The sequence below is a fragment of the Mirounga angustirostris genome, unplaced genomic scaffold (genome assembly GCF_029215605.1).
Source record: "Mirounga angustirostris isolate CCGP_5_RB_7025 unplaced genomic scaffold, mMirAng1.0.hap1 SCAF_16, whole genome shotgun sequence".
Lineage (NCBI taxonomy): Eukaryota > Metazoa > Chordata > Mammalia > Carnivora > Phocidae > Mirounga > Mirounga angustirostris.
In genome coordinates this window covers 48383464-48396953 of record NW_026991724.1, presented here as the reverse complement: position 1 = coordinate 48396953, position 13490 = coordinate 48383464, and the positions used below count along the sequence as shown (strand labels likewise).

Sequence of the window (13490 nt, the reverse complement as noted above, 5' to 3'; positions counted from 1 at the left end):
TGTGTTTTTGTCTGGCCCAGCTGTGTGGGGTGGGATTTGGGAGCTGACTTTATGGCTTTTTCAGCATCCAGAACAGGGCTTGCCAAGTAGTAGGAGCTCAGGAGACCTTTACTGAACTAAAGAGGACCTGGAGTCCCAGGGCCTGGCTCAGAGAGCAGGGACTTCACCCTGGTGTGGCACGGGAAGCAGTGTGGCTGTCTTGCCACTAGAGGTCTCCACAGCCCCATAGAAAAACCTGAAGCTGTTTTCAATTGGTGGCAGGAACATTTGGGAAAATAATTCAGATTTTTTCTCACCACTTCTGGCCCCCACGCCTGGCCTGACATGAACCATCTCCCCCAAGGCCATCTGGTTTTCTCACTATAGATCCCTGAGGGCAAATGCAGGTCTGGGAAAGGCATGATCTCCAGGGCAGTAGAGGAGGGTGTCTCCCAGGACCAGACCCAACTGTGGCCTTGGAGAAGATTCTGGGGGTAGGCAGCCTCATAAGCTACCTTGACGCCCACCTAGAATTCCGGCTTAGCCAACAGACATGGGGAGAGGGGTGGTTGGAGTGGCTAGCTGGTGTTTGTCTAGTTTGTCTCAAGAACTTAGGTTTTTATAACAATTGTCACACTCACCTGTGAGGAGAACATCTTGCAGGGAAAGAGTCTGAAGTCAGAAGCAGGGAGGTGATTTGCCCATGGTCATTCAACCCACATAGGCTAGAGCTTGAACTGAAGCCTAGTTTCATCTGGTTTCATCGCCCCTATGCTTCCTCCATAGTCCGCTGCCTTCTACATACTTAGGGGAAGGCGGTCAAGAAGATGGTGACTGGTGGGAACGCTCAGTTGCTATGCTTGTGTTGTCTCTTAAAGAGCCTCAGCCCAAGAAAAATAAGCCCTGCCAAGGTTACTCCATACTCCAGTCTTCCTGTTGGAGAAAATTCATACTTGGACCCCTAATAAATGAGAGGTGAAGGGAAGCTATTTGTACTGAAACCAGGGAAAGGGAGGCCTGAGAGTCTGTTACTCTCGGCCCCGTCACTAGACCTGTAGCCTCTGGGCACCGGGCTCAGAGACACACTGGTTTCGCCTTATGTTCAGGTAAAAAATGGCTTGAGAGAGGGGAGACTTACCAAGGCCACAGGCGGTGGACCAGGACTAGAAACCAAGTCTCCTAACCTGTAACAGAAATTTTACTACATAAGACTTATTAAAGGAAAATATCACCCGTTTGATAAACTGACCTAATGAAGAGCAGTTCTCTGTTAAGCAGTTGCTTTCCAGCAGAGTGTGTGGATCATGAGCACCATCTTTCAGTGACCTCACACCCTGCCAAAAGGACTCAAGCCATCTCGGCCCCGCATGCCGGATCCCCTTCAATCCCCAAGTAGAGATTAATTCTCAGACTGTCCCCTCCCAAGAAGAGCAGCAACGTCCTGAAAGTCATATCAAATAAGTGCTTAGAACAATTGAAGGAATTATCCTTGCCAAACCAGATAAAAATAAGGTTGAGTCAAGAAAAGGGACAGGAATAGGGGAAGGGGGAATCCTGAGGGTGCTGGTTGACTCCCAGATTCAGCAGAGAAGAATGGCTCTGTGACAGTGGGGTGATCACCCTTCCTCAACTGTGGTTCCTTTTTAGAGCCTCTAATGAAAACTTCAGACTCCCACCCTGAGAAAAGTTGACGTGTGCAAACACTATTGATGGACAAGACTCATTGTTCACCATCACCCTGCTGAAACTTGATGGTCCTCAGTTGAACTACTGTCCTAAAAAAGGATGGCACGAATCAAACCCCTGTTGGATGCTGGGGTTTAAGTTGGACAGACAAAGGTTCTTGAACTTCAATGTTCGTTTGGCAGTTCCCCCAGAGATTCAGATCCAGCAAACGTGTCTGGATGAGATCCAGGAATCTGCATTTTCCTTTTTTCTTTTTTTTTAGGGGGAGAGAAAGAATCCCAAGCAGACTCCACACCCAGCACAGAGCCTGACTTGAGGTTCAATCCCACTACCCTGAGCCGAAATCAAGAGTTAGATGCTTAACTGACTGAGCCACCCAGGTGCCCCCAGGAATCTGCACCAATTCTGGGGCGCCTGGCTGGTTCAGTTAGTAGAGCGTGTGACTCTTGATCTTGGCGTTTTGAGTTCAAGCCCCACGTTGGGTGTAGAGATTACTTAAAAATAAAATCTTTAAAAATAAGTAAGGGTGCCTGAGTGACTCCACCGGTTAAGCATCCTACTCTAGATTTGGAGTCAGGTCATGATCTCAGGGTCATGAGATTAAGCCCCGTGGCAGGCTCCAGGCTGGGTGTGGAACCTGCTTAAGATTCTCTCTCTGCCTCTCCCCCCATCCCCCAAGATAAATAAACAAACACCAATTCTGATGCAGGTGACTTGCTGACCCCTCTAAAAAGAGCCTTGCATATCCTATTTTTAGTTGGATATGGAAGCTACATAAGCAGAAGAAAAATCAAGGGAACACAACAGTGGTCCACTAGAGCCCAATATGCTCTTGACAAGAGGAGGCCAGAGGAAGGGCATGTGGAGCAGTTGGGCACATTCATGGGGCTGCAAGCGGATGCTCTCAGGTGTGCTGTCTGTGCTTGCCACAGAATGGTCTGGGTGACAAGGAACTCAGGTCTGTATGGTTCTGACCGCACCACCCTACCAGAGGGGGCTAGACAAGTGACCTTCCTCTATACCAACATCCCACTTTCCCATCCCTACAGACTTGTCTTGAGAATTGGGGAGGTGCTTTTTTTCTTTCAATCTGGCCAAAACGATGCAGTGCTAATACTTCTTATCTAAGTGATCCAACCCCTCTTCTGTTCTTGTCCTTTCTCCTGTCTCCCCCATCCCTTCCTGTTGAAACTGCAGAATCCCAGCACCTGTGTGCCAAGCGTACATCAGAGGGATGAAACAGTGACAAGGAGACACGATGCCAGTGAGAAAACCCAGTTGTTGACACCATTTCTGATTTTCAGTGATGAGGTCTTGGGGATCAGCCCATGGCCTGGCCTCTAAGCCATTGTTCTTGCCAAATGACCTAGTCAAGCTGGGCACAAAAATTTGAGTGAGTGAGAGTTAATGTCACTCTGAAAAAGTGTACCTTGTACCACCAGACAATTTCAAAGTCAACTGTTTTTCAAGGGTCTTGTTAGTCTCTGGGGATTGAAGTGGGGAAGACTCACTGGCTTCCTGGATTTCCCATAGTTCTCATTTATTGAAGACAGTGTTGCCAGAGATCTGTCCTAAGCACTTACCTCGTCATCTCATTTAATTCTTGCAACCCCATAGGGTTGGTATTGCCCACACGTTACAGATGAGGACACTGAAGGTCAGATATCAAAAATCACACAAGCTATAAAATGGCAGAAGTGAGATGTGAATTCAGGAATTGGAATTCATCCTAAATTCTGAGACCTGGTTCTGATGGGTGAAAACACGGCTCGGGCCTCACTTCTGAACATTTGCTCTGTGTGAACAGAAGCAAAGCCATCCCCCACCCCTCCTTGTCCGCAGCACACACAATGTACCCACCATCCTTACCGGTACAGAGAGGAGACCACAGGAGAGCAGAAAGCATTTCTCTCTGTACAGTTTTTACTTTTTTATTTTTTGATGTTGTTCAGATGAATGACACACTCAAGTTACAAAAACGGGGCCTTAAAAGAAGCACATTGTACAATGAACAAGCAGATTGGAGTTAAGAACACTGAAACGCTAACCCGCTACCACGAGGAGACAGGGAGGGGGTACAGGATGGGTGGGTGGGGGGCTACCAACACAGGGGTCAGACAGAACTGAAAGTGGGGCTAACTTGCTGAGAACGGACAAAAGGCAGGTCTCCTCCAGGCCTACTCAATTTCCAGACACCACTTCATGGTCTCCCTTGCCCGCTCCTTGCCACCACCTCCCCTCCCCATTCCAACCTGGTCATCTGAATGAGTGGGTGGGAGACACCCACCCCAGAAAGGGCTGAGCCACTCAGATCTTTACAAGGTGGGTGGTCATCTTGCTCTAGTGCAGGCTTGGATTTGGGAGGGGACGGTGGCCGCAGTGGGATAGGAAGCCAGAAAGCAGAGAGGAGTTGATCTGAGATCAGGTCCCTGCTTTTCCCCCAGACTCCTTGCCCCTTCCCCACCCCACCATGATCCAAAGGCCCTCTCTACAAGTGCAGAGAGGCCCCCAGTCACCCTGCAATTATGTAAATAAATAAATACTGAGCCCCCGGGCTTGGAGGACGGGCTGGGGGAGGGGCAGCAGGGATAGAGAAGAGGAAGGGGAGGAAGAAGGGAGGGATCACAGACATAGTAAATAGTTGTCTCCGTCCCAGCAACACTTCTCTCTAGATTTTTCTCTCCTTTTTGTGTTTGTTTAACAAGGAGCTAACATTTCAAGGACAAATACTTAAAAATATACATTATTTTTTTCTTCTTTTTCGCCTTTGTCATCGTCATCTTGCTTTGGAGACTGCTGAGGTCAAAGTTCAAACCGCACGAAGGAACTGCGGCTTGGAGTTTTTGTGTATTTTTTTTAATTTTTATTTTTTAATTTTTTTCACTTTTTTTTCCAACGTATAAAAAGGTAGCGGAGTTGTCTGTGGGTTTTTTTTTTTTTTTTTAATGGTTAAATCTTTGGTTTGTTTCTTTTTTCTCTTGGAGGCCTTTATCTCTCGCACTTGCCTTTCCCACTCAGAGGCCAGTGGGGGCCCGCGTGTCTCAATCTTGCTCAGTCGGTCTCACTCTCTCTCTCACTCAGTTCCCCCTACCCTGGGCTAAAAGGGAGAGAGAGGCACCCTGGGATTTGGGTGGGCAAGGAAATTAGTCAGGTCATCACCTACATACAAGGCTAATCCCTTAGCCTGTCTGCCCAGGGTGCGGGGCTAGGAGACCCTCTCTTGGCCTTCTCCAGGGAGGAGATGTGCGGGGGAAACTCATACCTTTCCCTCCCCTCCTGATCTTAGCCCCAACTCCTATAGGGTTTGGGTTCCCCATCTCCACCCACCCCCACTTATACCCCCAGCCCCTCCCTCCCACTTCCAGCCCCCACCCTCCCAGAAGAGAACAGAGAGGTGTTTTAGTTACTGGCATTTTTTTTTTTTTGGCACAAAAGGCCCACCATTAGGGTAGACCCATTCTCTGTCCCTCCCTCAAGTAGGAGGTCAGGGTTGGGGAGAAGAGAAATTCAGAAGGCTCCCCCTACCTCCAATCCACTCATCTTCCTCTCTTTCTAGCCCAGGCCGCTGGCCCCCCACCTCAGACATCTCACCTAGCCCAGAGCCTAGCTTGGGGTCTCCCTCCCCATCTCCCACATAAAGTCCCCCAGCCCCCCAACTCTCTCGCTCACACACAGACACACGGACACAGGCTCTGTACAGACCACAAAATAAAAACGATGAGATAGTTTTGTTTCCCGGAGTCGAGACAGGGGGTACTGGAGTGGAAGGGGCAGAGCGGGGTGGGGGGCATGAATTCCCCCATCACCTTCCCAACCCTGGCTCCCTCCAGTCCCCCAGCCCCTTGCCCTGGCTGGCCCCCAGCCAACGATATTTGGTTTCCTTTTTTTAACATTAAAGTTCTATGAGGTATTTGGTGCCTTATCTCGAGTCCTCGGGGGAGGGGGGCCCAGGGGGGAGACCTGGGGCACACTTGCCCCTCCCTCCCACCCCCTTCCAAATATTTGGTTTCACAGCTGTAGTTAAAGCTTGGGATTTGGTTATTTTTCCCCTCCCAGGAATTTTCTTTTTTTTGTTGTTTTTCTTTTCCCAGTTATGGGGGTTGGATGGGGAGAGTCCCCCCACCCCCGGCTGCACGGGGGTCCCTCCACCAATGTCAGGGCATCGGCCCCATCCCTGCCCCTGCTTCCTCCTCTCCTCTCTGCCCCACTCCCGCCACACCGGGGTGCGGGGTGTGGGAGAGGTCCCCAGTGGCAGGACTTGATGGGGAGGAAGCAGGATGAAGTGGGTGGTGGTGAGTCCTGGATTTTCTTTCCTTTTTTTTTCTTTTTTTCTTTTTTTTTTTTTTGTTTTTGTTTTTGTTTTTTTTTTTTTGGTGGGTTTTTTTTTTCTTTTTTGTTTTTTTTTTTTTGTTTTGTTTTTTGGTCTAGAATCATAGTTTCTGAGTCATCTCCACCATGCCTTCCATGCTGCCTGTCTTCTCGGAGGGGTATTTGGTCGTAATTCCTTTCACTTTGCTCTGCTCAAATGTCTTTTCTATCTGTTCAGGAGCCCTTGGCCCCTCTCCACCCTTGGGCAGGGGCCCAGGCCCTCTCGCCAGTCCCTTATCTTCAGGAAATAAAAATGGACAAACTCAGAGGTAGGGTAAGGGCAGGGAGTCGGTTCAGCGGAGATGCTTACATTCTGGCGAGGATGGGTCGACGGCATGCCAGGCCCCATCGGTGCCAGGGCGGGAGGGGCAGCCACTCCACGGCTGCCCAGGCAAGGCACCCCGAGACCCCCAAAACAGCCGAGTCTCTGCTGTCTCCGTGGCCCAGCCCAACAGTTTCATTTCCCGGGTGGGAGAAGGGAGACAAGAAAGAAAGAAAGAACCCTGAGGCCTGGGGGGGTGGGGGCCCAGGGCGGGGGCCGCCTCTCCTCGGAGTGCCCAGCAGCATGGCTGGCTCGGGGCTCCGGGCTCCCGGCTGCTCCGCCCAGCGGGGGACAGGCCTCTGATTTCAATGGCTCGAGTCCTTCACAGCAACACTTTGGTTTGAGGAGAGACACAGAAAGATGGGAGACTGGGAGGGGCAAGAGAAGAGCGAAGGAAGAGGGAGAGGGAGGAGCAGAGAGAGAACAGACTGAAGAGAACAGAAAAAGAAATCAAAGGAGGAATCAAACCACCCGAAAGTTTGTTCGTTTTCCTTCGTCCATTCTTTTTGCTTTCTTATTCCTTGTTTCCTGTTTTTTTTTTTTTTTTTTTAAAGCTTTTTCAATGGATTGGGGGGCAGGGAGCTTGGGGCTCTCCACCCCTGTCCCTGACCCCCCTCTCTCAGCCCTGCCCACCCGCTTCCATCCGCCCTGGCTGAGGGACAGGCCCTGCCCCAGCCTCCCCCTCCGGCTTTCCCGAAGACGACGTCCATGAGGTATTTGTGAAGAGAAAGAAGCGTCTGTCCTTCCATCCGCCTTGGGGACCAAGGGCCTGGACCACTGGCGCAGGGGCTTGGCTCCACCTCGCGGCTCCTTCTTATTCTTGAAGAGTCCTCGTCTTCTTTCCCTTAAATATATATATATATCTATAAATTCTTTTTTTTCTAGTTTTAATTTATTGTTTGTTTGGTTTTTTTGTTTTTTGTGTTTAGTTTTGGTTTTTTTTTGGTTCAAAACTTTGTTGGCCTCCACAATAGCAGGAGGGCAAAGTGGCTCCCAGCGGCGTCTCTCCTCTGTCCACTGAGACGGGTCCGGGGCTGGGCAAACATGGGGTCCAGCCAAGACTCGAGGGAGGTCTCGTGGGAGTGGTGGCCACCACAGTGCCCTCTCGGATGGGGACCACAGGTCATGGCACTGTCCCCGCCACATGGACCCTGATGGGGATGCCACCTTGAGGAACCCCACCACTGGGGTGCGTGCGTGTGTACATGTGGGGGGGGGGGGAGGAAGAGGCATCTGCCAGTATCAGAGGGACACAGGGTGGGAAGAGCGAGGTGAGTTCTCTTTTTGGTTTCTGGTCAATGTCAAAGAACGTGAAGGATCCCACGGATAGGCACTGGAATATGAATTTTTTTTTTCAGGGAAACTGACAGACAAGGATGGGAAAAAAGACAACTTGAATGCCCTCACCTCATCCCTCTTGCCCGAAACTTCCACCTTCCCCTGGGCCGGGGAGGGGGTGGATTCCAGAGCAGAGGAGGGTGACAGGGTTGTGGGGGGGAACATGTGAGAGCTAGAACTTCGCAAACCGGCCTAGCCCACCCTTCAAAGGGAAAACGGGGAGGTACGAGGGGTGAAAAGTCATCCCAGGCCTGCCCCTGCACTCTCCCCTGGCTGGGGGAGGGAGGAGGTTAAAGCGAGACCCCTTGCCCAGGTGGGGAGAGCCGGAGGCCAAGGGAGAGGGGGACACATGGTAGGGACACATTCTGTTGAGCATAACGCTAAAAATTCTGTACATCCTTTGGATGAAGCTACTGAATATTTGGTGTAAGGTTGTTCAGGCCCCTTCTCTTTCACCTTCTGGAAAAGAACATTTGGCAGGTGGTTCTGAGCCCACCCCGTCGGCCCCAGGCTGTGCCCTGTCTTCGCTGGGCCAAGGCTGGGGGCCGGGGCTGGAGGCTGGCACATTCTCTTTTGCCTTCTCTGGCCCCCACTGGGGGAGGCAAGTTTGGGAGTCGGCCCCCCAGCCAGGGGCTCAGCGAGAGGTCCGCCCTGCCGAGGCTTCTCTGCCCCTGGCTGGGGGTCTTATTTGGTGTCGTAGCGGTGAGGGGGAGCACACTGAGGTCTGGCTCGCAACTGGTTTTTGGTTTGGTTTTGGGGGGGATTTTTTGTTTTTGGTTTTGGTTTTGGTTTGTTTTTCACCTCTGGTTCCTTTGGGGCAGCTGGTTTCTGTTGTGATTATTTTTGGTTTCTTTTTGTTGGTTGGTTTCTTTCATTTTCTTTCTTCTTTCCTTCTTTCTTTCTTTCTTGTTTTGTTTCGTTTTGTTTTTTTGGTTAGTTGGGGTTTTTTTTTTGGTCTTTCCTCCCTTGTCACTCCGGCTCCAAGGACCCTCTGCACCACCACTGCTGGCCCCCTCGCCCTCTTCCCAGGCGGGGGGGACTGAGGTGGGGGTCACAGGAATAGGAGGGGAGGCAAGGTGGGCCCTCACTCGGGCTTGGACCCTGCCTCGGGCCCCCCGGGGCCTCCAGGGGTCTGTGCTGCGGCCTCGCTGCAAGTGGAGGACGAGGACGAGGATGAGGAGGAGGATGAGGAGAGGCCCGGAGACTTGCTGGAGATGGAGGCCGCCACGGCCGCAGCAGCTGCCGAGACCAGGCCCACGCCTGGCGGGGCGCTGAGCAGGGGCAGCCCAGCGTGGTTCAAGAAGAGCGGTGAGGTCACCAGGCCAGGGCTCCCCGGGGCCGCGCTGGCCGCCCCCAGCACCAGGTTCCCGCTGCCGTCAAGGCTGGTAAGGGGCAGGGTTCCACCAGAGGCCAGGGCTGGTGGGGAGAGAGAGAGGCTGGGCTGGGGGCACCTTCCAGCATCCTGCCCGCAGTGCCCCCTATCTTCCCATCGGCCCCACTGACCCCCATCAGCACCCCTCACACCTTCCCCAAAGGTGAGATGGGTATGAAGAGGTGAGCGATGCAGTGAGCGGGGCAGGATGGCATGGCTGGAGCAGCAATGGGGGGAGGCTCGAGGCCCCAGGGGGCCAGGCTGGTGGCGATGGGAGTGACATGAGGCAGCACGCACCTTGGATAGTGGCCAAAGGGTTGTTGCTCATGAGGGCTGGACTCAGCCCGGAGCTCAACCCCACCATTGTGCTTCTGCAAGAGGCAAAGCAGAGGCGTTAGCAGGGGCAGGGACCCGCCGGCGGCAGAACTGGGGCGCGGCTCCCACCCGGGAAGCAGCAGAGACCCTGCTTCTCTCCCCACAGCCTCCCTAAGTGCAACTGTCCACTTACCCCGTGCTGGGGTTCAGGCCCGACAAGCCGATAGCCGAGTGGCTGCCTTGAGGGCTGGGATTTGTGCTGTTGGTGGTGGCCGGGGGTGGGGGAGTGACAGAGGGGATGGAATTGAGGGGGGGCGCGGCCCCGCCCCCGCCCCCACCCCCTCCGGCTGTCCGGCTGGGGTGGAGCGTCCCCACAGCTGAGGATAAGGTAGTAACTGCCAGAGAGAGACAGAGAGACGGAGACTTCAGCTTCCACTCGTCCTCCACCGGGGAACCCGGGGTCCACCCCTGCTCGCCTTCCCGCCCAGCGCGCGCCCTGCGGCATCTCCTCCGGGGGAACAGACTTAGGCCTCCCGCCGGCTCTTCCCAAGGCCGCCGTGACAGCGATCACAATAATGGCAGCGTGGGCAGCTGCCACCCCCGGAGCCGAGCCCCGTGCCCGGGTGCGCTCACCCTGCGCGAATCCGGCCCTGAGCCTCGGCGCCGGGCGCCCCTAAGACTTCGCCCTGTGGCTCCCTCTAGGGGCCAGGCAGGGGGTTGCGGCTGTGCGCGCCGAGGTGGAGAGGGCTCAGCGGCCGATGGCCAGACAGCCACGGGCAGCAATTTCCTGCCCGTTCCGCCCCATCTGTGCCCTTGGGCGAGTACCTTCACCTCTCTGGCCTTCAGTTGCCTAATATGGAAAATGGGGATAATAACAGGGCCTACTTTATACAATGAGTGTGAGGATGAGATGAGTCGATATTCTTCATAAAGAGTTTAGACAGTGCCAGGCACACCTTTATAACTTTATAAGCTTCCACTTCTTATCTCTTAATCTGAGAAAAATCAATATGATGTTTGTTTTCTATTCTTTTTTTTTTTTTTTTTTTTTTTTAGTTTATTTATTTCGGTAATCTCTAACCCAATGTAGGGCTTGAACTCACAACCCCAAGATCAGGAGCCACATACTCCACTGACTGAGCCAGCCAGGCTCCAGTTTTCTATTATTCTTATATGTGGTGTTACACAGGCCCTGTCCCAGGAAGGGAGCAAGGGGAACTTTGGGCACAAAAGAGCATGTATGTGTGTGGGGGGGGTTACACAGACATACACACTCTTGTATGTATATATTCACGTATATAGCTTTTGTATGTATTATACATTCACAATAATTTGATAAAACCTGAGGCTCAGAGAGGTAAAGTCACTCCTGGAGCTCACACAGTTTATAAAAGCCAGGACCAGAACCCGAGTACATCAACTTTTAGCAAAGTCCGTGCTTTTCTCACAGGAAATCGTAGAGCAGATGAGAGCCGAGCTGCTCTGGCAGGGAGGGTTAGGCTGCCCTCTCCTCTCTGTGCCCCCTGCCTCCCTCATCCCCAGGCTCAGCCTTGAGGCCCACAGATGCCCTAAGCCACTAGAGAACCTCAGGCCTGTACTGGGCCTCCCAAAGCTCCCTCACGGGCTCCTGCCCGCCCTGACCTGTTGTGCTCAGACTGCTGGAAGCTTGGGACAATGGCAAGGTCCCGGCGCCCCCTTGGGGTGTGACCTGGGGAGAGAGGAAAGAAGGCATGGTGAGGCCACTGTTTCCCAGTAGCCCTCATGACGCTCCCTGTGGGTAAGACCCCCATTCATCTGCCCTCAGGCTGAGGGGAGAAGAGACTTTGGGCACAATGCTATGCTTGTATTATGCTAGGTTCTTTCCATCATATCTATGTTAACATTTACCCGAAGTGATCCTGAGCCATAGGTGGGAAAAAATAATTCCTAATTGAGAGTGTTCTCCCACCTCTCTGACACCATCCAGTTGCAGGTCTAAAGCGTCTGTGTGTGTGTGTGGGGGGGGAGTATTATGATGATAAGGGGTGTCTCTGCATCAGAGTGTTGGGATGTCCTGTTACTTGATTTTCTGGGACCACCCACCAGCCTCCTTCTTGGCCTCCCTGCCTCCATCAGCTCCAATAGCCTCACTCTTAATGTGACCCTGTCCCTCCCCAGCTCAAAACTCCTCCTTAGCTCCTCACCACCCGTGGTTCACGTTCAAGCTCCTCAGCATGTTACTTGAGAGTCTGGCCCCTGCCCAGCCCGCCCCTACCCTCATACTCATTCATATACATTCCTGCTCCAACCACATTAAATTGCACTGGAGTTCCTCCGATTGGGCTCAGCACACTCTGGCTTCTAGGCTTTTGGGCAGGGCAGTCTTTAAGTGGCTGGCTACCTCTCCCTTGTCCTTTAGAACTCAGCTCAGGTGGTCTCTTCTTCCTCCATACCAGGGGCCTGGGGGGCTCCTCTCTGTCACGTCACAGCCCCTTTCCACATGAGATGCAATAAAGGGGTGTCCCAGTGCATCTGATCCCAAGCAGGTCTGCGTGCAGCTGTGAACCTGAATGTACACCCAGGGACATAACGCTGTCCCTGCCTGTGTCTGTGTGTGTGGCTGTGTGTATGGGGGGGGGGTACCTCCATCCCCTACCTGGGATCTCTCCCCATGTGGCCATGCACTTCGAGAACTATTTTTGGCTCTGTTGGTATGTGTCTGTGGGTGCTTGTATCCCCCACATAAGACCACAGTTCCCTGGAAATTGTGTCCCTGTGTGACTGGGCTCCAACCCTGTGACAGCCTGTCGCTAAGGGTGAGTCTCCCTGCCCCTGTGCCAGGCACTGTGGACAACCAAGTAGACTGTGCTTCACAGAGGCCCCTGCCTAGGGGTGGGGTGTTGCCAGAGCTTTGTGCCCCCCACCCCAGAGGGGCTCCTGGTACCAGATGGGGGCTGTAGCTGGCTGGCTTCCCCGGGCTGGGCAACATGGGGGCTGCGCTGCAGGGGTTGATGCGTTTTTCCTTCTGGCGCCGGTTGCAGAACCAGACGCGGATCACTTCCTTCTCCATGTGCAGCTGCTCTGCAATCAGCAGGATCTCCTCTGAGGTAGGCTTCTGGTTCTGCGGGCAGAGGGCTGGTGAACCCCAGGTCCACCCCGACCCCCCACCTCAGGGCCTCCCCGAAGGCCGCGGCCTCACCGCTAGAAAACTCTTCTCTAAGGCGAAGCGGACGTTTGTCTCGATGCTGGTCCTCTTCTTGCGTCTCCGGCCAGGGAGCCCGTCGAAGCCCAGGCTGGGGCTGCTCAGCTGGTTGGGGCTGGGCAGGCTTGAGTCCACAGACATAGTCTCTGTGCCCGGGAGGAGACGGGGGCATGAGAGGGAGCCTCCGGGGCCCACCACCGGCCGCCCACCCTGGGAGCCCGGGCCCAGTCCCACCTGCGTCGTTGAGCCACTTCTCCAGGAGGGGCTTGAGTTTGCACATGTTCTTGAAGCTCAGGTTGAGGGCCTCGAAACGGGAGATGGTCGTCTGGCTAAAGTCGTTGCCGTAGAGCTTGCCCATGGCCAGGCCCACATCACCCTGGCCAAGTGGGGTGGGGAATGGGGCGGCGGTCAGGGCGCCGGGCTCACCGCGGTCCACCGGCTGGCCACACCCCTGGCCCCGCCCACCGGCCGGCTGCGGTCTCTCGCCCCGCCCACCACCTGGCCACGCCCACTGCCCCGCGCTGCGGAGAGGGAGCGCGCGCCCGCCCACCACCTGGCCAGGCCGCGTCACCCGCAGGCCCCCCGCCCGTGCTGCCGGGTGGCCCCGGACCTGCGTGAAGCCCAGCTTGATGCGGCGTTGCTTGAAGGTGCGGGCGAACTGCTCCAGCTCCTCCAGGTCACTGGGCTCCTCGGGGTGGGATGGTGGCTCCAAGCATTTGGGGGGCTGCGGGTGCGAGAGGTGCGGGTCGGGCAGCGTGGGGCGGGTCACGGCCTGGTAAGGTGGGCAGGGGTGGGTGGGGTGCAGGATCGAGGACCAGGATGGGGCTCAGCAATGGCTGCGCAGTCCTCCCTCCCTCCTTCCCTCTCTGCCGTCCCACCTCTTCCTGCAGGCTCTCCTCTGCCTGTCCCCAGGAGGCTGATGCGCCCTC

At 54.4% G+C, this 13490-nt stretch overlaps 1 protein-coding gene across 3 annotated transcripts in view; it reads right to left on the bottom strand.

Annotated features, from left to right (window-relative positions):
- Window positions 1-5036: 5036 nt before the first annotated feature.
- The window catches only part of POU2F2 (POU class 2 homeobox 2), a 36005-nt gene continuing 27551 nt past the window's right edge, over window positions 5037-13490 (bottom strand). For 2 of the 3 annotated variants that reach the window (XM_064581575.1, XM_064581577.1), the window contains 7 exons: window positions 13172-13333; window positions 12796-12937; window positions 12559-12707; window positions 12304-12480; window positions 11022-11088; window positions 9574-9775; window positions 8918-9109 (listed from right to left, as the gene is read on the bottom strand). In XM_064581575.1, coding sequence (XP_064437645.1) covers window positions 9070-9109; window positions 9574-9775; window positions 11022-11088; window positions 12304-12480; window positions 12559-12707; window positions 12796-12937; window positions 13172-13333 — 939 coding nt within the window. In that variant the 3' untranslated portion in view covers window positions 8918-9069. Of the gene's footprint in view, window positions 9110-9362; window positions 9437-9573; window positions 9776-11021; window positions 11089-12303; window positions 12481-12558; window positions 12708-12795; window positions 12938-13171; window positions 13334-13490 lie in introns of all 3 variants that reach the window. The other variant, XM_064581576.1, reaches the window with a different exon arrangement.